Source organism: Ovis canadensis, chromosome 26, assembly GCF_042477335.2.
Source record: "Ovis canadensis isolate MfBH-ARS-UI-01 breed Bighorn chromosome 26, ARS-UI_OviCan_v2, whole genome shotgun sequence".
NCBI lineage: Eukaryota > Metazoa > Chordata > Mammalia > Artiodactyla > Bovidae > Ovis > Ovis canadensis.
The window spans coordinates 22,528,526-22,552,944 of NC_091270.1; the positions used below are offsets into that span (position 1 = coordinate 22,528,526).

The window sequence follows — 24,419 nt, forward strand, 5'->3', positions numbered from 1 at the left end:
TAGATTTTTCAGCAACAGACTTTATTATTTAAATATTTACAAATAATAATCTATTGAAAAAAGTGTAGTTTCTTACAAAATTTGGCATTCAGTGTTCCCAGATCACTTTACTATCTTGTATTTATATGTCAGACTTTTCTTCATAAATAGTTCACTCAAAATTCTGAATTATTTGCTAAATTGTACGTTAAAAGCTTTTTAAAGGGTTTTTCACCGGCCCCCCCTTCGTTTTCTGAATTCTAGATGAAGTTTCCTCCACTTGATTTTAGGATCACTGTTTCTTCAACATGAGAACCTTAATATTGATTATGAAATGAGGTCACTGAAGGCTTTCCTTCTTTCATGACAGAGTGTTTTGTACAGTCTGAATCCACATAGGTACCTCAGGTGTGGTTCTTATGAATAAAGGATTTGTCATGATTTTTCAGCGAATCACTTCTTTAGGATGAATTATTTGGTATTTCTCAAGAGCCTTCACCCTCTTACTTCCTGTCATAGTGATTATCCCTTCACTGAGTTTTCTCGTGCGCATCGGCTGTGCTTGGCTTAATGTTTGTTCACAGTGATTAGACCTAGAGGCTTTCCCAGATGGGAGTCTGCTCATGTTGTTTACCATGAATTATAAATGAAAGCATTTTCACATTGATTGCAGACTTGGATTCTTCCCTATGCAAATCCTCCAGTATGTTTAGTTTAGAGCTGTTGTTAAAGACGTCCACATTCCTTACAGTGCAAATTCTCTCATGACATCTATGGCCACACAACAGACTGCAGGTTTTGCTATGTGAATGTCACACATGTGGATTCCCTTTCATATAAATGTGCGTATGTCAAATGGAGTAACTGAAGGGTCCTCCCCACTGATTAGTGTTTTACAGTGCTTACAGCTTTCTTTGATGTGACTCTCTGATGTGTTCAAATATTAAAGCTATGGTTGAAGTCTTGTCCATGTTTATTACATTTATAATACCATGTCATCTAAGGTCAGAATACTTACTGAAAACATTCATAATTTTCTCTCCATTGTGGGTTCCCTCATGTCGCCTAAGGGCGGAACACTGACTGAAGGCTTTTCCACAGAGATGACATTCATACGGTTTCTCTCCAGTGTGAGTTCTCTCGTGACGTCTAAGAGCAGAACATTTACTGAAGGTTTTTCCACAGAGCTGACATTCATACGGTTGCTCTCCAGTGTGCGTCCTTTCATGCTGTCTGAGGTTGGAGGACTGACTAAAGGCTTTTCCACAGAGATGACATTCATACGGCTTCTCTCCAGTGTGAGTCAGATTGTGTTTCCTAAGGTCAGAGCTTTGAATAAAGGCATTCCCACAGATATGGCATTCATAAGGTTTCTCTCCAGTATGGGTCATCTCATGTCTTCTAAGGCTAGAGCAGTTGCTGAAGGCTTTACCACACAGATGGCACTCACAAGATTTACCTCTGGAGTGCATCTGCTTATGTGGATTAAGGTATGACTGGTCACTATGGGATTTTTGATACTGTTTGCTGATATTGGGTGTCTTTTCTGTGCGAGTTAACAAATGTTGACTCAGTGTGGAGCTAGGACTGAAATCTTCTTCCAAATCATTACATTCACAGGGATCCTCTGGAGTGTGAAACGTCTGCTTTTAGAAAAGAGATGAAAGGTTGTTAGCGGTTTGTCTACATACATTCACACACTTCTTGCTCTACATACGAATCCAAAACAAATCATTCAGTGAGAGCTTCCATTTACAATCTTTCCAATATTACCCGCATACACACAGTGATTTGCTTTTTATGTGTTGTAAAGACTTTCTCTGAATAGTATCCCAACTTTCGTTTGAGCTTATAGGTTAATTTTGAAGACTGCAATGTTTCAAAAACTATACATATGAACAATATTTATGCATTTGCCCACCCCCTCTTTTGTTTTTTTTTAAAGATCTGAGGTTATGGTTTTGAGGTCAGGTTAATTTCTTCACTAAATTCAAACCATTTAAAACCTTTTGGTCAGAAATACCTTAATCCAAATTATTAATACCCACTGCCAGGTTTTTAATGTTGATGACCAGGGTTAACACTCAGGAAACTGACCATTGGGATGATTGTAGATGTGTCCTTCTTGCTGATATGCTGTGTGGCTAACAATTCTTCTTTAAAGGCACTTTCTCCGCCTAAAATTATTCGGAAAAAAAATTAGAATGGCATTAGTGAAATGAAAATGTTGAAAAACTCCGACTTCTGTGTTTCAAAACCTGGCATGTCGATGGGGAACACTCCAAGAAACAGAAACACATTATAGGGCATTGACAATTAGTAAAGATTTTCAGGACTGAAATATGCAAAAATTAAAATGGAGATGAGATGCTGAGTTGGTAAAGAGGGAAAACCTTCAGAGGGGAGGATGAGAACAACAGTTATTATGTGAAAGTTTAATAAGTATATGAATGTCCTTTTCCCTAAAGCCAAAAAAAGATAATAGTAGGACACATGAGTGAGCCTGAAATGTGTAAGAAATAACAACATTTAAAGAATTTTGCACCTATATCTTAGAAAATATCACTCAGTTAACAAAATCTTCAGTTGATGTTTTCTAAGTATGTACTCACTGACTAGGCATAGGCCCCTGATGCATACCTGGACTGTGGCTTTGGAAAAATCCTCTTCCTTCAATCCACAGCTCTTCACCTTGCTCCAACTGGAAAATCACATCCAATTTGCAATGCTGATACCCTGTTCATGGAAAAAAGACGGATTTTGAGTTTTGTGCTACATTATCATCAAGTCCAGGACAAGCTACTGAGAAATAAGGAGGCTGACCACTGAAGTTCAACTCAGGCAACAACACCCTGAACAGAGAAAACCCTGAAATACAGATTGTGTGTCCAAAATAGTGAAGACCTCTAGATGCTGATGTCCATGTTTGAAGACAGGACACACAGAATCCATAGTCTTTTCAAAAATGGAAAAATTAAATGTCCCCATAATGGGTTGAATATTATTTTCAAACAGATGCCAACAAGTTCCACAAGTATAATCAAGGTCTTACTATTTTCTCTAGTCTGCTGTCAATCCTCAGCACAGTGACTAAGGCAGAATAATTAGAAAATATTTACTCAATTTATTGATACATCAAAAATATTAAGTTCCCAAGTCTGTTCTGAATATTAGAGACTGAATAGGAAGAAAGAGATTAAACTGTGGTCAAGATTACATTTAGTGGGGTGACAAACTAGATGTTAAGTATCACATAAAGAAACAACTTGAATGTAGTTATAAGGCCTACAAAAAAATCAGGACAGAGACGGGGTGCGTATGGAGAAGCTGTTCTAGATACTTATTGACTGAATCAATAAATACCTACCTACCTACCTACCAACCTACCTACTTATCTACTCAGCTGCATACACACATAAATGTTGACAGACTCACCCACGAAGACCAGATGACTGATATTTTCCAGCATCACATCTCTGAACAGCTTTCTCTGGGATGTGTCCAGCAGGGCCCACTCTTCCTGGGTGAAGTCTACAGCTACATCTTCAAACGTCACTGATTCCTACAACATGGATATTATGGTTCTGACAGAACAATCTCTATTAATGTCCAGGGCAGGAGGGTCGATATGGCAGCGCTGAGTAAGGGGGTGGAGACGCTGGGTGTACAGAAGGATCAAACCAAGTTTGGAGTTCCCATTAGTTCATGCTGAGCTGGTATTTGCTTTTCAGATATGTCACAGAGATATACACAGTCTGAATTAATACAACTTTGTCATAAAGAAGTATCACATGAAGTGTGGTATGATAAAACCTGAAAAATCTCCCCCAAACTGGTAATTATGAGTTCAGACATGTAATTAAAACTTTCACTTGAAAATTCATAAAACTCTCTTCTTGATTAATTTCAAATAACTTACAGACATATCACAAGGCAAACATTAACCATGATTTGCCACCTTTAAACCATAACTATGGTTATATCATTCCCCTAAAAGAACTTCAGACTCCTCACCTATTAAATAGTTTACTAATGTGCTGAGTATTGAAAGATCCAATGAAAGATCAATGGGTGAAGTTCTTCCTATCTAAGTAAACATGCATTAAATACACACCTCAGTCTATTACTCAGGAAAGGGTCCAAGAATCTTGAAACCATCTCCATCATTCTTCAGAAATGAACAAATTCCATATAGAACTTGGTATCAGTAAACGTGGTCTCACCCAACTCAGTAAGAGTTGGATGTTCACAATAAGGTATGAGGTCAGATGGTTCAGCAGCGTAAGCCAGGGCCTCTAACAGAGCTCTCCTGAAGGACAGTCCTAGCCTGACCACGCCTGTTCTCAGTTTTCTCTGGGACCTCAAATACCACTCATCACTCTCCTGTCTTCAGCTTGCCTCTCTGCTAAAGGATAACAGAAGCCTCTTGACTGCGTTTGGGCTATCTAGCTCTTCAAAACTATCCACAGGGTCTTAAATTTTTACTCTACTATCCTCCTCCTGAACATGCAGCCACAATAAAGGAAATAATACCCCCTATATATTAATTTCAGTTACCAAGTATGAAAAAAGGGTTAACTTTCTTTTTAAGAAGTTCCTAAAAGAGCAGATATATTCTATCAAAACTTTAAAATTAGAAAAAAAATAAATGAATGATTCCTCATGCCTTCTTTGTCCTCAACTTCTCTCGTCCTCCTTTCAGAGCCCCCACCCAGGACCAGTGAAGACCGGACTCACTGAACTCAGGTGATGAGACCTCAGCCTCTCCACTGGATGGTAATCTTTTGCTCCTCTCATCTCTGGTCACCACAACCTTAGGCCATTATAGCCAATAACATGATTAACAAGTGAATTATTCCCTGATGAGACCAGGGACAGATTAGAGAAAGAATACTTCTCTCAACCCTTCTATAAATACACAAGCTGCATGGAGGCTGAAATAAATCAGTGTGATGTTAACAAGGATACTAGTTATTACATTTCACTGGTGCTCAGACCCATGAATACTTTTTGATTGCACTTAGAACATCCATCCAATAAGAGAAACCTGCCCATCTCCTCTCAGGAGCAGGGTATGCAGTTTCAGCAGAAAAAGGCATTCCCTACTCACCAATGGCTGCATTGTCAATAACTCAGTTGCCAACAGTCTTTCTCTGGGTTTTCACTCACAGACAGTCCACACATTAAGCAGGCAAAGCTGAGGATGGAGAGAAAAGTTGAAAGACTCCAGTCCTGTGCACACGTTCCAGTCCAACATCGCATGAAACCCCAAATCTTCACCTGGTTGTGGATTCCCAGTCTAACCAACAAACGTGCAGTGCACACTCTATGAGAAACACACAGAGGATGCTACTCCTCTCCCAGGGTCAAAAGTAAGAAGACTGTAACTGTAGCCATTAACACCAATGGAAGAAATACAGGTAACTTATGGACATTTATGGACAAGAACATCAGAGCTCAAAGTATTGAGCTTCATATCAATAAGTAACTTCAATAACTCTGTGATACCCAGAGTTATTCAATTCTCTCCCTGACTCCAAACCACCGTGACCCTGACTCATGCCACATGTAGAGTTTGGTTTTCATTTGTAGGGAACACTGTGGAAATACTGTTCTTGACTTATGCACCCGCAACGGTTCTTCAGCATTCACGGTGGCCCTCTGAACACTCACTCCCTTCCAGCTCTCCCTTAACTCTTCTAGATCTGTTCTGCATGAACTCAGAAGTCAGTTAACTGAAAATCTGCATGATGATGGAATTAATTTAAGAATTTATTCCATTTGGAGGAATCATGGCACCTATCCTGCCAGCCTTGTCCTTAACATCCCCTGCACCAGAAAGCAGGAGTCCAAGAGTCACAGGGTCACCATCAGGGACTGTTTCAAGCCTGTAGGTCAAGGATGGTTGGAGGTTAGGAGGAAATCTAGTTAAGGCCACCTGATTATCTCAGTAAAGGGGTAGCTGAAATTCTTGAAATCCCTGCGTTAATCTTCATTCGCTGCCATAGGCCTGCATTTCATTATGTACAAACACATATGTATACACGCATACATATATCCATGCACACAAATGTGTGTGCGAGACACGCAGAGAAAGCGTTTACAAAGTGTAAATTCTCCCCTTTGTTGTTGTTTAGTTGCTAAGTCATGTCCAAGTCTTGCGACGCCATGAACTGCAGCCCTCTAGGCTTCAGTCTGTGGGATTTCCCAGGCAAGAATGCTAGAGTGGGTTGGCATTTCCTTCTCCAGGGGATCTTCCCATCCTAGGTATTGAACCCATGTCTCCTGCATCGGCAGGCGGATTCTTTACCACTGATCCACCAGGGAGTTCGCCTCTAAAATACCAATAATAACTAAATATATTTTATGGAAAAATGATGATAATGGATCATAAATAAAAGTAAGATTAACTCACCCATTTGTACCTGAGGTCCACAAAAGAAAAAAAAAAAAGATACATTTGCATGAAATATGACTCTGTGCTTGGATATCTACATATTCACTTAGTCCTCACAGTAACCTGGCGATTTTAGTTGATCAATTTAACAGATGACATGGATAGTTTAAACCTCAACTAACAGAGACTTTCACTAAATCCAACCAGAGCTAACCCTTTCCCTTCCCCTCTGCCCTGATCTACACAGAACTCTACCACTCCCTGAGGCCATTCATCTCACTAGTCACTAGATATTTGTTTATGCTCTGTCCTCCCAATGGTCTAAATCTACCTAAGAATGATAAAATTAAGCAAGTTCACCTCTGACCATTATATATGAATTATAAATACAGAGAAATGTCCACTGTAAGGTAACTTGCCCTCAGTGCCTTGCCCACAAGTGGCTGCAGTCCTGTAAACAATTATTTTCTGATTATAAACTCCTTTCCAAAATAATGGAGTCTGTCCTTCCTGGTAAAAATTCTAATATTTACCTCAGCCCATGGAAAAGCTAAAGAAGCCAACTATTGGGGATACAGTCATTCACCACCCAAAACTACACAGCATATAACTGGTAACTGTCTTTCAGGCTCACGTGTATCTGGCTCCAAAGTCTGTTCCCTGACCACAGTTTAATGTGAGTTACGTCCTTTCATGGTTTAAAATGCCTCTGAAAAATCAGAACCCCAGAGGGATAAACATTCAGCAGGGAGGGGATGGATAAAAATGGCGCAGGGTGTATAGGTGAGCTGGGATGATTTCAAAAGGCTTTATGCTTCAGATTACAAAGAGTTCCATACTCAGTGACCAGAACCTGAATCCCATGAATCTCTGGAAGAGAAGCCTGACAACTGGGGCCTCTCCCTGCAACAACCAAACACTCTGATGACCAAAGGACTAAAAGCAACTGCCTTCAACCAGAATCAGGAAGAGGAATGACTGAGATTCAGGGCCTCTGGAAAACATCAGAGCTGCACTGAGCCATCACATATATCCCCTCCCCGCTCCAAGGAGCCCAGTGAGGGTTCTGTGTCAGAACTGCTGCGCCCAGTTTAGAGCAGAGACCTTCGATCGCTTTTCCAAGCAGAATCCATACATACACTGTAAGAGGTCAGGCACATGTCTCCACGGAGCAGACTGTTCAGCTAGCATCTTCCAAAGCTGGCAGACTCTGTAGAGGGAGAAAACAGGCATTCCTTCATTCTCTGAAACTGAGGCAAGTCTGTGGTTTCACCTCTGAGCTCCTGCCGCCCTACACACAAGGCCAGGAAGTGGCTGGACACCCTGCTCCAGGTGGGCCCTAAGCTCTACCACAGCGCTCCTCCTCACTGCGTGTGGACTGGGTCCTATGTTCTACACCCCTTAGACACCTGCCTCTGCCCTGAGCTCCGAGGTACCGGCTGTTCAGAAGAATGAGGACACTCCTCCCCCTGACACTGGTCCACACCTGGAAACCCGAATCTTCTCTGTGGTACACAGGAGGGAGACTGTTGTCAGCATCCCAGAGACAAGCAGTGCCAGGGTGGTTCTCAGGCTCGCTCTCTGCCTGTTGTAGGCACACACTCTGAAGAGGAACTGGAATCTTCTGGGGCGAATTAAGGGGACTAAAGATCTGGAGGGTGATTTAAATGTCTGGGGGTGGGGGTGAGAAATAGAATTCTGGGTACTGTTTCCTCTCATTTTCCTCTGTGAGTCACCCAACAAGGAAGACAGTACTGTCTGTCAGATCTGTAAGAAAAGCCCCAGATTAACGCAAGGATCTGATAACTGGGGAAAGGCTGTCAATACTGAGGATAGTTCACAATATCCGGAAGCTACTCCATCAACATAGTTTACCTACTGAGTCACAAAGAGAAGGAAGACCTAGGAAGACTACTCGGGCAATGTCCATGGGGTTAGGTTAGGTTTTGACCTCAAGGCAGATTTAAATTGAAATGTAAAATAATTTTTTTACCTTTAGAGTTTTTCTTCTAAGGAGATAAAAGATATCCAGGGAAGCTCTCTGCACACAAAACAGAACAGCCCTATGAATGGGAAGGAACATATCTAGCTATCACTGTGCTTTGCCCACACTTCCAAACAGAAGGCATCAAAGGTCACCAGTAGGTGAGAACTATAAATAAAGGGAGCCCTGCTGGAGCGGATATCTTTCTCCAAACTATCACCATGTATTCATGTGGCTTACGGAGAACCCAACTCAATGAAAAAGACTTTAAAAAATTACCAAAGCAATAATAATTAAAAAGACTAAAGCATAAAGCATACCCGCGTCCGAGGTAAGGAGCAGCAGCTGCGCTTTGCTGGAGCAGCTGTGAAGAGCGACCCCGCATCCAAGGTAAGAGAAACCCAGGTAAGAGGGTAGGCACTGAGAGAGGGGATCAGGGGACAGAAAGACTGAGACTACAGTCACGGACAACTAGCCAATCTGATCACACGGACCACAGCCTTGTCTAACTCAACGAAACTAAGCCATGCCGTATGGGGCCACCCAAGATGGGCAGGTCATGGTGGAGAGGTCTGACAGAATGTGGTCCACTGGAGAAGGGAATGGCAAACCACTTCAATATTCTTGCCTTGAGAACCCCATGAACAGTATGAAACGGCAAAAAGATAGGATACTGAAAGAGGAACTCCCCAGGTCAGTAGGTGCCCAGTATGCTACTGGACATCAGTGGAGAAATAACTTCACAAAGAATGAAGGGATAGAGCCAAAGCAAAAACAACACCCAGTTGTGAATGGCACTGGTGATAGAAGCAAGGTCTGATGCTGTAAAGACCAATATTGCATAGGAACCTGGAATGTCAGGTCCATGAATCAAGGCAAATTGGAAGTGGTCCAACAGGATATGGCAAGAGTGAACGTTGACATTCTAGGAATCAGCGAACTAAGATGGACTGGAATGGGTGAAAATAACTCAGATGACCATTATATCTACTGCTGCGGGCAGGAATCCCTTAGAAGAAATGGAGTAGCCATCATGATCAAAAAGAGTCCGAAATGCAGTACTTGGATGCAATCTCAAAAACAACAGAATGATCTCTATTTGTTTCCAAAGCAAACCATTCAATATCATGGTAATCCAAGTCTATGCCCCAACCAGTAATGCCAAAGAACCTGTAGTTGAACAGTTCTATGAAGACCTACAAGACCTTTTAGAACTAACACCCAGAAAAGCTGTCCTTTTCATTATAGGGGACTGGAATGCAAAAGCAGAAAGTCAAGAAATACCTGGAGTAACATGCATATTTGGCCATGGAGTACAGAATGAAGCAGGGCAAAGGCTAATAGAATTCTGCCATGAGAACACACTGGTCATAGCAAACACCCTCTTCCAACAATACAAGAGAAGACTCTACACATGGACATCACCAGATGGTCAACACCAAAATCAGATTGATTATATTCTTTCCAGCCAAAGATGGAGAAGCTCTATACAGTCAACAAAAACAAGACCAGGAGCTGACTGTGGCTCAGATCATGAATTCCTTATTGCCAAATTCAGACTGAAATTGAAGAAAGTAGGGAAAACCACTAGACCATTCAGGTATAACCTAAATCAAATCCCTTATGACTATACAATGGAAGTGAGAAATAGATTTAAAGGACTAGGTCTGATAGACAGAGTGCCTGATGAACTATGGATGGAGTTTCATGACATTGTATAGGAGACAGTAATCAAGACCATCCCCAAGAAAAAGAAATGCAAAAAAGCAAAATGGCTGTCTGAGGAGGCCTTACAAATAGCTGTGAAAAGATAGGAAGTGAAAAGCAAAGGAGAAAAGGAAAGATATAAGCATCTGAATGCAGAGTTCCAAAGAATAGCAAGGAGAGATAAGAAAGCCTTCCTCAGTGATCAATGCAAAGAAACAGAGGAAAACAACAGAATAGGAAAGACTAGATATCTCTTCAAGAAAATTTGAGATACCAAGGGAACATTTCACGTAAAGATGAAACAGAAATGGTATGGACCTAACAGAAGCAGAAGATATTAAGAAGAGGTGGCAGAAATACACAGAAGAACTGTACAAAAAAGATCTTCACGACCCAAATAATCACAATGGTGTGATCACTCACCTAGAGCCAGACATCCTGGAATGTGAAGTCAAGTGGGCCTTAGGAACCATAACTATGAACAAAGCTAGTGGAGGTGATGGAATTCCAGTTGAGCTGTTTCAAATCCTGAAAGATGATGCTGTGAAAGTGCTACACTCAATATGCCAGCAACTTTGGAAAACTCAGCAGTGGCCACAAGACTAGAAAAGGTCAGTTTTCATTCCAATCCCAAAGAAAGGAAATACCAAAAAATGCTCAAACTACCGCACAATTGCACTCATCTCACACGCTAGTAAAGTAATGCTCAAAATTCTCCAAACCAGGCTTCAGCAATACATGAACCGTGAACTTCCAGATGTTCCAGCTGGTTTTAGACAAAGCAGAGGAACCAGAGATCAAACTGCCAACATCCAATGGATCATGGAAAAAGCAAGAGAGTTTCAGGAAAACATCTATTTCTGCTTTATTGACTATACCAAAGCCTTTGACTGTATGGATCACAATAAACTGTGGGAAAATTCTGAAAGAAATGGGAATACCAGACCACCTGACCTGCCTCTTGAGAAACCTATATGCAGGTCAGGAAGCAACAGTTAGAACTAGACATGAAACAACAGACTGGTTGCAAATAGGAAAAGGAGTATGTCAAAGCTGTATATTGTCATCCTGCTTATTTAATTTATATGCAGAGTGCATCATGAGAAGTGCTGGGCTGGAAGAAGCACAAGCTGCAATCAAGATTGCCGGTAGAAATATCAATAACCTCAGATATCAGATGACACCACCCTTATGGCAGAAAGTGAAGAGGAACTCAAAAGCCTCTTGATGAAAGTGAAAGAGGAGAGTGAAAAAGTTGGCTTAAAGCTCAACATTCAGAAAACGAAGATCATGGCATCTGGTCCCATCACTTCATGGGAAATACATGGGGAAACAGTGGCTGACTTTATTTTTCTGGGCTCCAATATCACTGCAGATGGTGATTGCAGCCATGAAATTAAAAGATGCTTACTCCTTGGAAGGAAAGTTATGACCAACCTAGACAGCATATTAAAAAGCAGAGACATTTCTTTGTCAACAAAGTTCCGTCTAGTCAAGGCTATGGTTTTTTTCAGCAGTCATCTATGGATGTGAGAGTTGGACTATAAAGAAAGTTGAGTGCCGAAGATTGATGCTTTTGAACTGTGATGTTGGCGAAGACTCTTGAGAGTCCCTTGGACTGCAAGGAGATACAACCAGTCCACCCTAAAGGAGATCAGTCCTGGGTGTTCACTGGAAGGACTGATGTTGAAGCTGAAACTCCAATACTTTGGCCACCTGATGCGAAGAGCTGACTCATTGGAAAAGACCCTGATGCTGGGAAAGATTGAGGGCAGGAGGAGAAGGGGACGACAGAGGATGAGATGGTTGGATGGCATCATCGACTCGATGGACATGGGTTTGGGTGGCCTCCGAGAGTTGGTGATGGACAGGGAGGCCTGGCGTGCTGCAGTTCTTGGGGTTGCAAAGAGTCGGACATGACTGAGCGACTGAACTGAACTGAACTGAAAGAGAGACTGGCATGGAAAAGAGATTGAATATTAATATTCAGATTCCTTTGCCTTGGAACAGAACATCATTTAAAAATTATATAACAATTTTAGTGATAAGACTACAGACTATTAAAAACCTTAATTAACAGAACTTCAAAGCTTAAGTACAGGACTGAAAATAAGAGATTATAAGACATCAGAAGGAAAAATGACTTGACAGGGCTCCAAAATTTCTGAAGTAAAATAAAGATTTATTAGTAATTTAAGAGAAGAGACCATAATGGGAGATCAGAGAGAAGAGAACAGACAGTGCTAAAAACTCACTCATTTATGTTGATGACAGGCTTTAAAATGAGCAAAAGATAAAAGAATTAAGTAAAAGTCAAGTAAAAACTATTAAAAGGATCAGAGAGAAATTGAAAACTGCGAAAGACAAGTCTGCAACTTATAAAATCCACATTAATGGTAAAGATAACAAAGGAAATGATATGACAAAAATAATGTTATGATTTAATTCAATAAAGAAGGATTAAAACATATAAAAAATACACAGAACAATACAGTAGAGACAAAAGTCTTAGTTGACAGGAGACGTGGAAGGAGGGAACACAGAGCCATCGCTCCCATCATAGGGCCATTATCATTGCTGACATTCATCACTGTGAGGGTACTTATAACAGTTATGATTTATCATTGCTGTTAGAAAACACTGACTCACCTTTCTCTGTTCACACAGGGCACAGAGTTCCCTGAACGGACTACAGAGGGTTCTACAAATATATACAAATATACTGATGGTTTCAAGTCATTCCAGGGCCCTTTCCAGAAACGAGTGTCCATCAATTTCCCAAGTTTCTCTCAGGAGGCCAGAAGTGGCCATTTCAACAGAAGATACTAGATGAGGACACCCTGGCCTGCCTGAGCCTCTGGAAAACGTTCTAAGAGGGGACCAGCAACCATTTGATCCTGCTTGAAAGGCCTGGGAAGGAAGCCCACGGCTGGCCAGGCTCAGTGAAAATTTTCCTCAAGTCTTTAGCCGCCCTGGAATAGATACAACAGGAGAAGGATGGAAACTACAGAGGAGGTCCTTGCCACCTGGAGGCCCTGCAGCATTTTCTAGATGTGCCCAGAACCAGGCAACTGATCACCTGCTCTACATCCTACGAGTATAGAGGAGGGCAAGAAGGGACCACCTGGCTGCCCACTCACAGCCCCAGGCTTGGACGCAAGATCTCAAAGTACATACCTCTAGGCTGTAGGGTGGAGCAGATGGCAGAATGTGTAGCAAGACAGTCTGGGCTGAGAAAGGCTCTAGTCTTATTGTTCAGAGTAGGTGGGGCCCTGGAGGGCTGGGGAACAGGGCATAGTCCCTGAGTCTGGCCTTCTTCCCAGGAGGCCAGAGTCCCTGGAAGACACATACACACATACTTAAGTGAACGTGAGTGTACATCCAAACTGTAGAGACTTTTTATCTCCATTTATCCCAAAGGATAGACTTCAGTTGACCCACTGCATCCATCAAATTTGACTGTATAATTAGCCCCAGAGAAAATTTTAGCTAAATGCAAAAGAGAGTATGTCGAATAGGCCACATAGGCTTACCACAGTAAAGTTAAAGTGAAAAAATAAACAATAATCAGTAGTAGAAACAAACTATTCTAAAGACAATGACAGTTTAAACAATAGGGTTACAATACAATCAAATCATCATTGCTAATTAACAGTTACTGTCACCATGGAGAATGAACATGATCAATACCACAGAACAGGGCCACGGTTGTTATCTTAAAAAAAATGTTTAACTTTAAATATACTTAACAGAAGCAAAGGGCTTGAAAATGAATGAGCCAGCTGTTCAACCTTATAAATCAAGAGAAACTAAAAGGAACCAAGAGTAAATTGACATTTCAAATTGTTAGGAATTAAGATATTAGTAAAAGTTAAAAGAAATACAAAAGATTAAATAAAAGATTAAAGAATAAAATGAAACAGATTGACAGGAATCAATTAAGTAAAAGTTTTGACAGTCAAATCAAGGAATTAAAAAAGACACACGAAAAGCTTATTTCTCAGGCAAGATCTGTCCTGTGATCACTCCTCAGTGTGGAGAACATGCCTTCAGGGCTTCAACTCAACACACCCTTTCCAATGCCACAGCCACACAGGGGAAGGAATTACTGAGGGGCACAGACAGTCTCCTGGGGCTTCCCTGGTCGCTCAGGTGGTAAAGCGTCTGTCTGCAACGCAGGAGACCGGGTTCGATCCCTGGGTTGGGAAGATCCCCTGGAGAAGGCAATGGCAACCCTCTCCAGTGCTCTTGCCTGGAAAATCCCATGGATGGAGAAGCCTGGTGGGCTACTGTCCATGGAGTTGCAAAGAGTCGGACACAACTGAGCGACTTCATTTCACTCACAGTCTCCTGCTGTCTAAAGATTCAAAAGGATTCAAAGGGATTCAGAAGCAGTAAACAGGAGATGAACAGGTGGATTTTCTGTCCATTTTTTCAGAACACCCTCCCACCCTACAAGAAGCCCCACATATTTGGTGGCAGCAGTGGGTATGTGAGCTGGACTGGCCTTCCCTGTTAGTCACAGACCCCATGGTCTCCTTAGCATCTGCCAAGCACAGGGTCACCTCAGGGGAGGATGGAAGAGATTTCCCTTCCTCCTGCTCCTGAGCTTCTCAGTCTCCCTCCCATTCCTGGCTCCTTAACCCCTCAACAGCACTCCTGTTCTTTCTTCCAGCTACCTTCACGGAGGCAAGTACCCTCTAATCCCTTCTCATTGGAGAGATACTTTTGCCCTGCGCTTAGTTTAAAAAGTCTAGACGTGGACTTCCCTGGTGACACAGTGGATAAGAAGCCGCCTGCCAATGCAGGGGACATGGGTTCGATCCCTCGACTGGAAAGATCCTGCATGCGGTGGAGCAACTAAGCCCATGAGCCACAACTACTGAAGCCTGTGCCCCCCAGACCCAGTGTGAGGACAACAACAAAAGCCTGGACCCTCCCTTATCAAGCGGACTCATGACTTCCGCGTGATGGAGTAGGCTAGGGGGTCAGCAGGAGAGGCCCTCAGAGAGGGACTAGCACAGTCTCCACGGGAACAACATGGCCTGCCTGGGACAGCAACAGGGTCTGCCCTTCTCAACCCTGCCTGCTCCTAAAAATCACATCTCCTAATTCTGAGCAAGAGCCATTTCCTTTCATGACTTTAATCCCAGTAATCTCAAAGGATTTAACTCCTCCTTCCCAGAATATCACACTACAGCTATCAAAAAACATATTAAGAAGACCTAGTCGGCAGCACTGGAAAACATGAAAGAAAGGAGCAGCATTGGAAAACATGAAAGAAAGGAGCAGCATTGGAAAACATGCAATGCAAAGAGCTCAGCAGCTTATTCACCACGAGCAGAAGCGCTCTCTTCCAACTAATTCTGAGGACAATCCAGCTCACGCTCGATCACCTTCCAAGACAAGAGGAAAGGATGTCTAGGGGGACCTCTCTGAAGAGGAGACTGTGAAGAGATGACCTGGGGAGCAGCAGGGCCCCAGGACCAGGCGAGACTGGGGAGAAGGACTCAGGGGAGGACAGGGGTCTGCAGAATCCAGAAAAAGGGCCCAGACTTGGTTGGAAACCTCAGTTCACAGACCACTCAATTAAAAGCTCATTTAAGGGGATAAAGATATTGAATATTAGACTGATTAATCTAGGGTTTGACTGTGAATATAAAAAATTACCAATATCTTTAGCATGAACACATTAAGACAGCATAAACTTACTTAGCACTAAGGACTATTTTCAATATATGATATACATCGGAAAACCACTGAGACATCATCAGCTGAATCTGACACAATACACGTGAAAGGGAATTAAGTTAGAAATTTAAGAACAAAATGAACGAATCTGGGATCTACTTTTCTTTTGCCCCTGGCTGCTCCTGTGGCTCATAATAACTCCCTCCTCCCATTCTGTCCTTTTCTGTCTGTGGATCATCCTTTTGTGTCTTTTCGTTCATCCCCCTGCTTTTTGCCCAGGTCACTCTCCTTCACTCTTTACTGTGTCTTTCCAAGCCCACTCCCTCAAACTCAACTGCCCCCTTCTATCCCACGCTGTCTCCCTGGTTCTCCCTAGATCTCCCTTTCTCCTCATCCCCTTGCCCAAGCATTCACAGGACGAGCACGCCTTCCAGTGGGGCCCTGGGAACGACAACACACCCTGACATGCGCTGCCAATGGGATGAGATCTGAAACCACGGGGTGTCACGGGACGGGAGTGGCCGGGCGCCCCCGCCCCGGGTCTCGGGGGCCTCTCTGAGGAGGTGACTGCGAAAAGATCGCCTGGGCAGCAGTAGGGCTGGGGCCCAGGACGACGCAAGGCTGCAAAGGAGGACTCCAGAGAGGACAGGGGTCTGCGGGACCCGCGGTCGGGGCAGGCGTGACGGCCCGACTCCGCCCTCCAGGGCCGGGGGACACGCCGGGAGGGACCTGACCCGGCGCGGGGAGAGGAGGGCAGACGGGACGAGGACCGAGGCTGGAAGGTCGGGGCGAGGACCAGGCGCAAAGCCGTTTACCAGAAATAGGTGCGGGTCCGGCCCCCGCGGCAGAGCGCCTCCAGATTAGGCGGGGCTCCCCGCGGCTGGGACGGTAAGAGCCGCGGGGGCCCGGGAATGTGGAGGACCCGGCGCTGAGCGCGTCACCGCGCGAGATTGGATGAGAACTGCTGAAACTCACTCGGTGAACCGGGCCGCCAGCCCCGCAGATCTGCTTCCCGGTTGGCAGGAAGTGGCGCCGCCGGGGCGTGGCCGGGGCGTGGCTTGGGGCGTGGCCGCCCACCTCCCCTCCCCTGGGCGTTTGCGGTCGGTCTTTGAGTCTCCATCGCCTTGGGACCTTGTCCCGTGTCCGGCCACTGGCGCCGCGCCCACGTTCCCTCCAGTCAGATGTTTACGGTGCTTTCAGGTAAAAGCCTAGGGTCGTGAGGCCACTTATACTGAATGCAGAGATCTTTCCTTCTCAAAAAATAGAAAAGGATTTAAGTCAAAAATCCTTTCGGGGAGCGTGTCCTGTGAGTCCTGTGATACGTTTGACATTTGGGTGGGAATGACGTCCCACATGCTGTGTAAGTCATTACTCTCTTAATATATTGTAGTTTCACATTTTCGTTTGTGTTTATTATCGCAGTTACTTAAAAGTAACAAGGGACACCAAGTGGCCCCTCCCAAAACCACACTCTGACCACCCCTCCCCACACCCCCCCCAACCGGGCCCCGCAGCCCTTGACAGCAGCTGTAGGACTTAAATGTCCAGCCCAAATCCTGCTCATGTGCCCTAAGATCCGAGAGCACCTTGCCCCCTACTTCCCTGTTCCAGGATCTTCAGCAATAGGATGATTTACTCGCTAACAAGTGGTCTAGTGGGCTCTAGACCAGTCAACCAGTGATGTGGTGCTATGAACTGAATTGTGACCCCGCCCCCGCCCCTAGTTTTCATACATTAAAACCTTGTCCCCCCAGTGTGATGGTGTTTGGAAATGGGGTCTCTGGGCAGTAATTAGATGAAGATGTGGGAGGGCATTGGAGGAGGTCACCAAGAGAAGATGGAACCACTGGTCGACTCAAGAACTGGACCCAGGCAATTAGAGGTCTCTCATCCCCTCCCCTGTCTTTGAAATGTATATTGCTCTGTTCCCTCACTAGGGTCATTTCTAGGAGGCAGCTTTGAGAGCAATGTGGTGTCGAGACCATATGGATGGTGTATGTGACTGAGGCTCCATTAAGGCCTCTCAAAATGCTTAAGATTCTGGGAGATGGATGTGGAGATCTACCCACCTTGTAGCTGCCCAAGACAAGCCTCACGTGTAAGTTCCCTTTCTTATTAAAACAGTTGCCTACCGTTCTCGGGCCAGGCTTCCCTCATATCTCAGTTGGTAAATCATCTGCCTGCAATGCAGGAGACCCAAGTTCAATTCCTAGGTCGTAAAGATCCCCTGGAGAAGGAAATGGCAACCCACTCCAGTATTCTTGCCTGGAGAATCTCATGGACAGAGGAGCCTGGCAGGCTACAGTCCACAGGATTTTAAGAGTCGGACAAGACTTAGCAACTAAACCAGCACCATTCTCAAGCCAGAGGGTACCCAGATATTTGGTTAAATATTGTTGTGGGTGTGTCTCAAGGGTGTTTCTGGGTAAGAAGGACATCTGTGTTAGTAAACTGAAAGAAGAACAGTTGCCCTTTCCAGGGTTGGGGAGGGAGACGCTCATCCAAGCCTTTGAAAGTCTGAATGGAACAAAAGGCTGAACAAAAATGAACTTGCTCTCTCTCTCTGCCTTTTTGTCTTCAAGCTGGGACATCTGTATTCTCCTGTGTTCAGATTTGGACTGTGTCGACTGAAAAGATGCTCAACTTGAGAGCTGTGAGTTAAGTTTTATTTGGGGCAAAACGGGGACTGCAGCCTGGGAGGCAGCACCTCAGGTAGCTCTGAGAGACTGCACCAAAGAGGCAGTGGGGAAGGTCAATACATAAGATTTTGGTGAAGAGGAAGTTCAGTATAATTATTTCAGTTCAGTTTGGTCACTCAATCATGTCCAACTCTCTGCAACCCTATGGACTGCAGCACTCCAGGCTTCCCTGTCCATCACCAACTCCCGGAGCTTGCTCAAACTCATGTCCATTGAATCGGTGATGCCATCCAACCATCTCATCCTCTGTCATCCCCTTCTCCTCAATACCATTAAACACTCATTTTATAAAAGGCTTTCTGCTAGTCACGTGGAGCTGATGTGATCATGAAGGGATTTAGTGCTTTTCTAGATATGAAGAGATGCAAGGGTTGGGATCATGAAATCAGCTTCTGAAAATATCTTAAATATCTAAAGACCTGTTTGTTAGGGAAATTAAATGAATAGTCTTGTTTAGGCTTCAGAGGCAAAGCAGAGCAGGCCTCTGACCTTGCTTCTAACCTGCCTGGACACTGCCCTGGCAGTGACTATGAGTGACTGCCTGCTATGAGTGCAAGACTTGCAGCACTGTAGATAAAACGGGAGAGAAGTCTTGAGATTTTAGAGACCCTGGAGGAGGCCTGGCCAACCAAGCCCCAGGCTTAACTACATTCCAAGTTTTACACAACAAAACAAACAGCATTAACATGAAACCAGAGCTGCACTGCCAAAGAATGTTCAAACTATTGCAGTCATCTCACACGCTAGTAAAGTAATGCTCAAAATTCTCCAAGCCAGGCTTCAGCAGTACATGAACCGAGAACTTCCAGATGTTCAAGCTGGTTTTAGACAAGGCAGAGGAACCAGAGATCAAACTGCCAACATCCAATGGATCATCGAAAAAGCAAGAGAGTTCCAGAAAAACATCTCTTTATGCTTTATTGACTATGCCAACACCTTTGGCTGTGTGGATCACAATAAACTGTGGGAAAATTCTGAAAGAAATGGAAATACCAGACCACCTGACCTTCCTCCTGAGAAATCTGTATGCAGGTCAGGAAGCAACAGTTAGAACTGGACATGGAACAACAGACTGGTTCCAAATAGGAAAAGGAGTACATCAAGGCTGTATATTGTCACCCTGCTTATTTAACTTATATGCAGAGTACATCATGAGAAACGCTAGACTGGAGGAAGCACAAGTTGGAATCAAGATTGCTGGGAGAAATATCAATAACCTCAGATATGCAGATGACACCACCCTTATGGCAGAAAGTGTAGAGGAACTAAAAAGCCTCTTGATGAAAGTGAAAGAGGAGAGTGAAAAAGTTGGCTTAAAGCTCAATATTCAAAAAACGAAGATCATGGCATCTGGTCCCATCATTTCATGGGAAATAGATGGGGAAACAGTGGAAACAGTGTCAGACTTTATTTTTGGGGGCTCCAAAATCACTGCAGATGGTGATTTCAGCCATGAAATTAAAATACACTTGCTCCTTGGAAGGAAAGTTATGAGCAACCTAGATACCATATTCAAAAGCAGAGACGTTAGTATGTCAACAAAGGTCTGTCTAGTCAAGGGCTATGGTTTTTCCAGTAGACATGTATGGATGTGACAGTTGGGCCCTAAAGAAGGCTGAGTGCCGAAGAATGGATGCTTTTGAACTGTGGTGTTGGAGAAGACTCTTGAGACTCCTTGAACAGCAAGGAGATACAACCAGTCCTTCCTGAAGGAAATCAGTCCTGAATATTCATTGGAAGGACTGATGTTGAAGCTGAAGCTCCAAATCTTTGGCCACTGATGCCAAAATCTAACTCATTTGAAAAGACCCTGATGCTGGGAAAGATTGAAGGTGGGAGGAGAAGGGGACGACAGAGGATGAGATGGTTGGATGGCATCACTGACTCAATGGACATGAGTTTGAGTAAACTCCAGAAGTTGGTGATGGACCGGGAGGCCTGGCAGGCTGCAGTCCATGGGGTCACAAAGAGTCAGACACGACTGAGCAACTGAACTGAACTGAACTGAGAGCTGCACAGATTGATGATGACGTCAGTCTGTGACCCTCCTGGGATTATAAGTGGGAACCCGAACTGCAATCTTTTAAGTCTCACCCACGGAGTGGCCGTGCTGCCTGGGATCTTTTCCCAGCTGGGACTCCAGATGTGCTGTGCCATGGGACTGCCCAGCACTGATTAAGTCTGGATGTTGATCAAAATCCAATTTAATGTTAGTAGTTGAAGTAATATACATTCACTAATTATTAATACCCATTAATTAATATGAATTTATATTAATAAGTACTGAATTAATGTTTGTATTACTTATTTGTATATAATGAGTGGCTTATTTTGTTAACAAATTCTTTGAACCTGAGATGAAAGTGAAAACTTTTGGCAAAACAAACACAAATTTACAATGACCTATGATAACCAAAATGTTAAGATTTTTAACAGTATATGTCTTGTGGCGTGTTTTACTTTTCTTTGTAAGACTTTTTTTTTTTTCCCCTTAAGGTCTCACCCCAGTTTGAGTACATATCCAAAGTCCACTGTTCTATTTTGCCATGTTTGAATGACTACTTCTCGTATTCCTCTGAGTGGCCTAGCAAAGGAGCCCTGGTCCCCTGAGGGGCCTTGGACTGTGAGAGAATACATTTCTGTCCTTCTGAATCACCAAGTTTGTGGTAATTTGTTATGGCAACCTTAGGAAATCAAGGTTGCCTAAAATGTCCTAAGAAAGATGCCATTTGTGACATCTTTCATTAAAAAAATTTTTTTGTTGTTATTTTTGGCCACATTGGGTCTTTGTTGCTCGGAATTGACTTTCTGGTGTGGTGAGCGGGGCCTGCTCTCTAGCTTTGGTGTGCCGGCTTTTTATGGGAATCCTTGTCTTGTGGCAGAGCATGGGTGCTGAGGCATGGGCTTAGAGCATGGGCGCTAAGGCGTGAGCTCAGAGCATGGGCGCTGAGGCGTGAGCTCAGAGCATGGGCGCTGAGGCGTGAGCTCAGAGCATGGGCGCTGAGGCGTGCCGGGCTCACTAGCTGTGGTGCTCGGGCTTGCTTACTCTCCCTGCAGCATGAATCCCATGGGGCCAGGGATGGAACCTGTGTCACATGCACTGGCAGGTGGATTCTTAACCACTGGGCCACCGGGGAAGCCCCCATCTTTCAGTTTTTAATTGAAAGATTTTTAAGTTGATTAAATCAAATTGATTTTAGACTTTGAAGTGATTTCCTAAATTTTGCAGAATTTTAGGTAAGATGCAAATAGTATACATGCACAGGAGCTGTAAAGGAAAAAGCGTGCAGTAAATCCAGCAGATACAGGTCAACTTGTGGAAATTTTGGTATCCAGTATTTTTTTTCCTGTATTTACATCTGCCTTATCAAACACACACACACACACACACACACACACATGATTTGAATGATATTGCACCATTCATAAGAACCCATTAAGCCCCACACCATACTGCAGCCAGCACCTCCTTGCTGACCTTCTGCCATCTGTTCTGCCCAGACCTGCAGAAATCCAGACGCCTGGGTTTGCATTCTATTAGAGAAGGTGTAGACAAGAGTTGTGCATGGTGCTTCTGGCCAGTAGGGGTGTCAGTGGCCTGCACAAGCATTTCATAGGCTTCCTGGAATATGGAAAACTGCGCAGTGGCTCAGGCTGGCACGGCCCCATCTCCATGCATTGAAGTGTAGCGCAGGCATTTCTTGGGCCAATAAGGGGCTCAGGTGCAGGGGCTCAGGTGCAGAGGCTCAGGTGAGCCCAGGACTTCCACCTTGTGCCTCTGCTTTTGGCAACAATGATCCTGGGTCCTGAGCTACAGTAGAAAATCTCAGGATTCTCAGGCAGTCAGTATCATATTTTTCAGCCTTTCCAGGATGGCAAGAATAGTGCGAGGACCCTTTGGTGGAATTAGAAGTTTGGGGCGGCTCTGGAGAACGAAGGAGGCTTCCTGGGTCTTCCAGGCCTGCACAAGACAGTGCTGATTTCTAGAGGGAACTTGCTTACATCCTAGAGGCTCAGCCAACCTGGGGATGTCCTCCACTGAACCCCCCACCAACACGATACCTCAAGAGGGGGACCAGGAACATTTCAGGGGGCTAGTCTCACAAGAGGACACCAAGTGGTAAAGCCTCGGTGTACATGTCTGAATTTGGGGGAAACATCTCTACTGGTCTCTAGTGAATGAGACCCTCCTCCTGAACAGAGAAAGTGTATTCAATGTTATACAACAACCACCACCGAAATAATCCACCATAAGACGCATAGTAAATATAGTGATGGAAACAACAGCAATGATAGGGTGCTGGTCATAGTGACATTAATATAATGATAATAACAAACCCAAGGGGATGGGAGATTAGAGCACAGACTCCTTAGAGTAAATGACTAGGTACCCAAACCTAGTCCTTGTGGGTATTTTAGACCTGGACTCCTAGATTTTCACACGGGAAATTATGCCTTAAAGCAAACACAGGCAGCCTGCTGGTATAAGAAATCAACCAGGCCCAAGGCATTGGTGAACTTGCTGTAAGGCATGTCTGGGCAGGATGGTTCATGCCTTCAGTTCCTGGTCCCCCCACCCCCCCTGCATGTAGACAGGCATACTCAATTTTGGGGTCACCTTGAATCTCTATGTGTAGCTTCTATTTTAGAAGAGCAGGGCTTGAAAGGGAAGATAGAGAACCAAGGTTTGGAATAAGGCCACTGGGAAAGAGTCAAGCTCTAAACATGTCCTTGGTCAGTTTACTTAGACTCATAGTAATCCTTCCAAGTAAGGCCCTGTTGCTTCCCTTTGTCTGGATCCACAGGACTTTGTCATGGCTCTCTCTTGCCAGCATTTTAGAACCACTAACTGTTGGAGAACTTGAGCAGAGGAGTTTTAGAGACAAAAGAATTATTAGGAAAATGTCCCATTTTCTATAACTCTGATCCTATTCATTTTCTTTCTCTTTAAAAAAATATTTGTTTGGCTGCACCAGGTCTTAGTTGTGACATGCGGGATCTTTTCTTAAGTTGCTTAAAAAGATCCCACTTCCCCGAGCAGGAATTGAACCCACGCCTCCTGCAATGGGATCATGGAGTCTTAGCTATTGGACCACCAGGGAAGTCCCTGATCCTGTTCGTTTTCACTGATGGGACAGAGATAGTTCCAGAGTCCTGCAAAGCCTCTGACAGCCACTTCACCTACGTCAGCCTTCACCTGACCTGGTATGTGGTTCATACAATCAGAAGCGATGATTCCAAGGTCAGGTGACTTTCCACGGGGCTCCTCCGTGTGTAGGTCCTGGGGATTTCGTCTTGGGTGCAGAATTCTCTCAAGCTCTCATGTTCTCTAAACTTAACCAGGGTTTTTTGTTTTGTTTTGTTTATTTGGGCTATGCTGGGTCTTCGTTGCTTTGAGAGCTTTTTTCAGGCCGCGGTGAGTGGGGGCTGTTCTTCGTTGCGGTGCTTGGACTTCTTATTGTGGTGGCTTCTCTTGTTGCAGGGCATGGGCTTTAGGGCATGCGGACTTCATAGTCCTGGCTCATGGGCTCAGGAGTTGCGGTCCTGCCTCCAGAGTGCAGGCTCAGTAGTTGAGGCGCACAGGCTCAGTTGCTCTGCAGCGTGTGAGATCCTTCTGGACCAGGAATCGAACCTGCGTCTTCTGCATTGGCAGATGGACTCTCCACCACTGAGCCACCAGGGAAGTCCCTTCCCGTGCTTTTATAAATTTGTTCTGTTACCTGGGGAGATGTGGTTCAAGAAAGAATAAAGCGGCAGAGGAGAACCACAGAAGTTTCTGTGCGTGAACAGATGGCGTGATGTCCCTCAGCAGCACACTAGGGCCAGTGGAATGTCTTTGTTTGGATAATGAGGACATTTGATACTTAGTCAGGAATATCCAGGGTCATGGAGGTCCCATGAGAGCAGAATGGGCTTCCAGGGAGGACAGGGAGTCCTGGTTTTGCTGGCTGCTCCGTTCTTC

The 24,419-nt window shown here is 44.3% G+C and overlaps 2 protein-coding genes and 1 long non-coding RNA gene across 24 annotated transcripts in view; 2 read left to right on the forward strand and 1 right to left on the reverse strand.

Moving 5' to 3' along the window:
* LOC138430985 (zinc finger protein 705A-like) overlaps positions 1-4,941 on the forward strand; it is a 108,618-nt gene extending 103,677 nt beyond the window's left edge. Inside the window, exon 7 of the mRNA XM_069573110.1 lies at positions 4,682-4,941. Within this exon, the coding sequence (XP_069429211.1) occupies position 4,682 (1 nt within the window). The 3' untranslated portion in view covers positions 4,683-4,941. The remainder of the gene's footprint in view (positions 1-4,681) is intronic.
* On the reverse strand, positions 1-16,802 carry LOC138430982 (zinc finger protein 705A-like). Of its 22 annotated transcripts, none has more exons than XM_069573091.1 (8): positions 16,734-16,802; positions 13,245-13,403; positions 7,516-7,586; positions 5,090-5,176; positions 3,415-3,541; positions 2,620-2,715; positions 2,077-2,156; positions 1-1,622 (listed from the first exon to the last, which is right to left on the reverse strand). In XM_069573091.1, exons 4-8 carry the CDS (start codon positions 5,099-5,101, stop codon positions 975-977), a joined length of 963 nt encoding a protein of 320 aa, XP_069429192.1. In that variant the 5' UTR covers positions 5,102-5,176; positions 7,516-7,586; positions 13,245-13,403; positions 16,734-16,802; the 3' UTR covers positions 1-974. The 22 variants fall into 22 exon arrangements, with proteins under 22 accessions (XP_069429192.1, XP_069429190.1, XP_069429188.1 ...); XM_069573089.1 differs by having other exon boundaries at positions 16,574-16,802; XM_069573087.1 differs by having other exon boundaries at positions 1-1,625; positions 16,734-16,785.
* LOC138430992 (uncharacterized) overlaps positions 16,267-24,419 on the forward strand; it is a 20,516-nt gene continuing 12,363 nt past the window's right edge. The window contains exons 1-3 of the long non-coding RNA XR_011253482.1: positions 16,267-16,958; positions 17,696-17,856; positions 18,341-18,411. This is a non-coding gene — a long non-coding RNA (uncharacterized lncRNA). The remainder of the gene's footprint in view (positions 16,959-17,695; positions 17,857-18,340; positions 18,412-24,419) is intronic.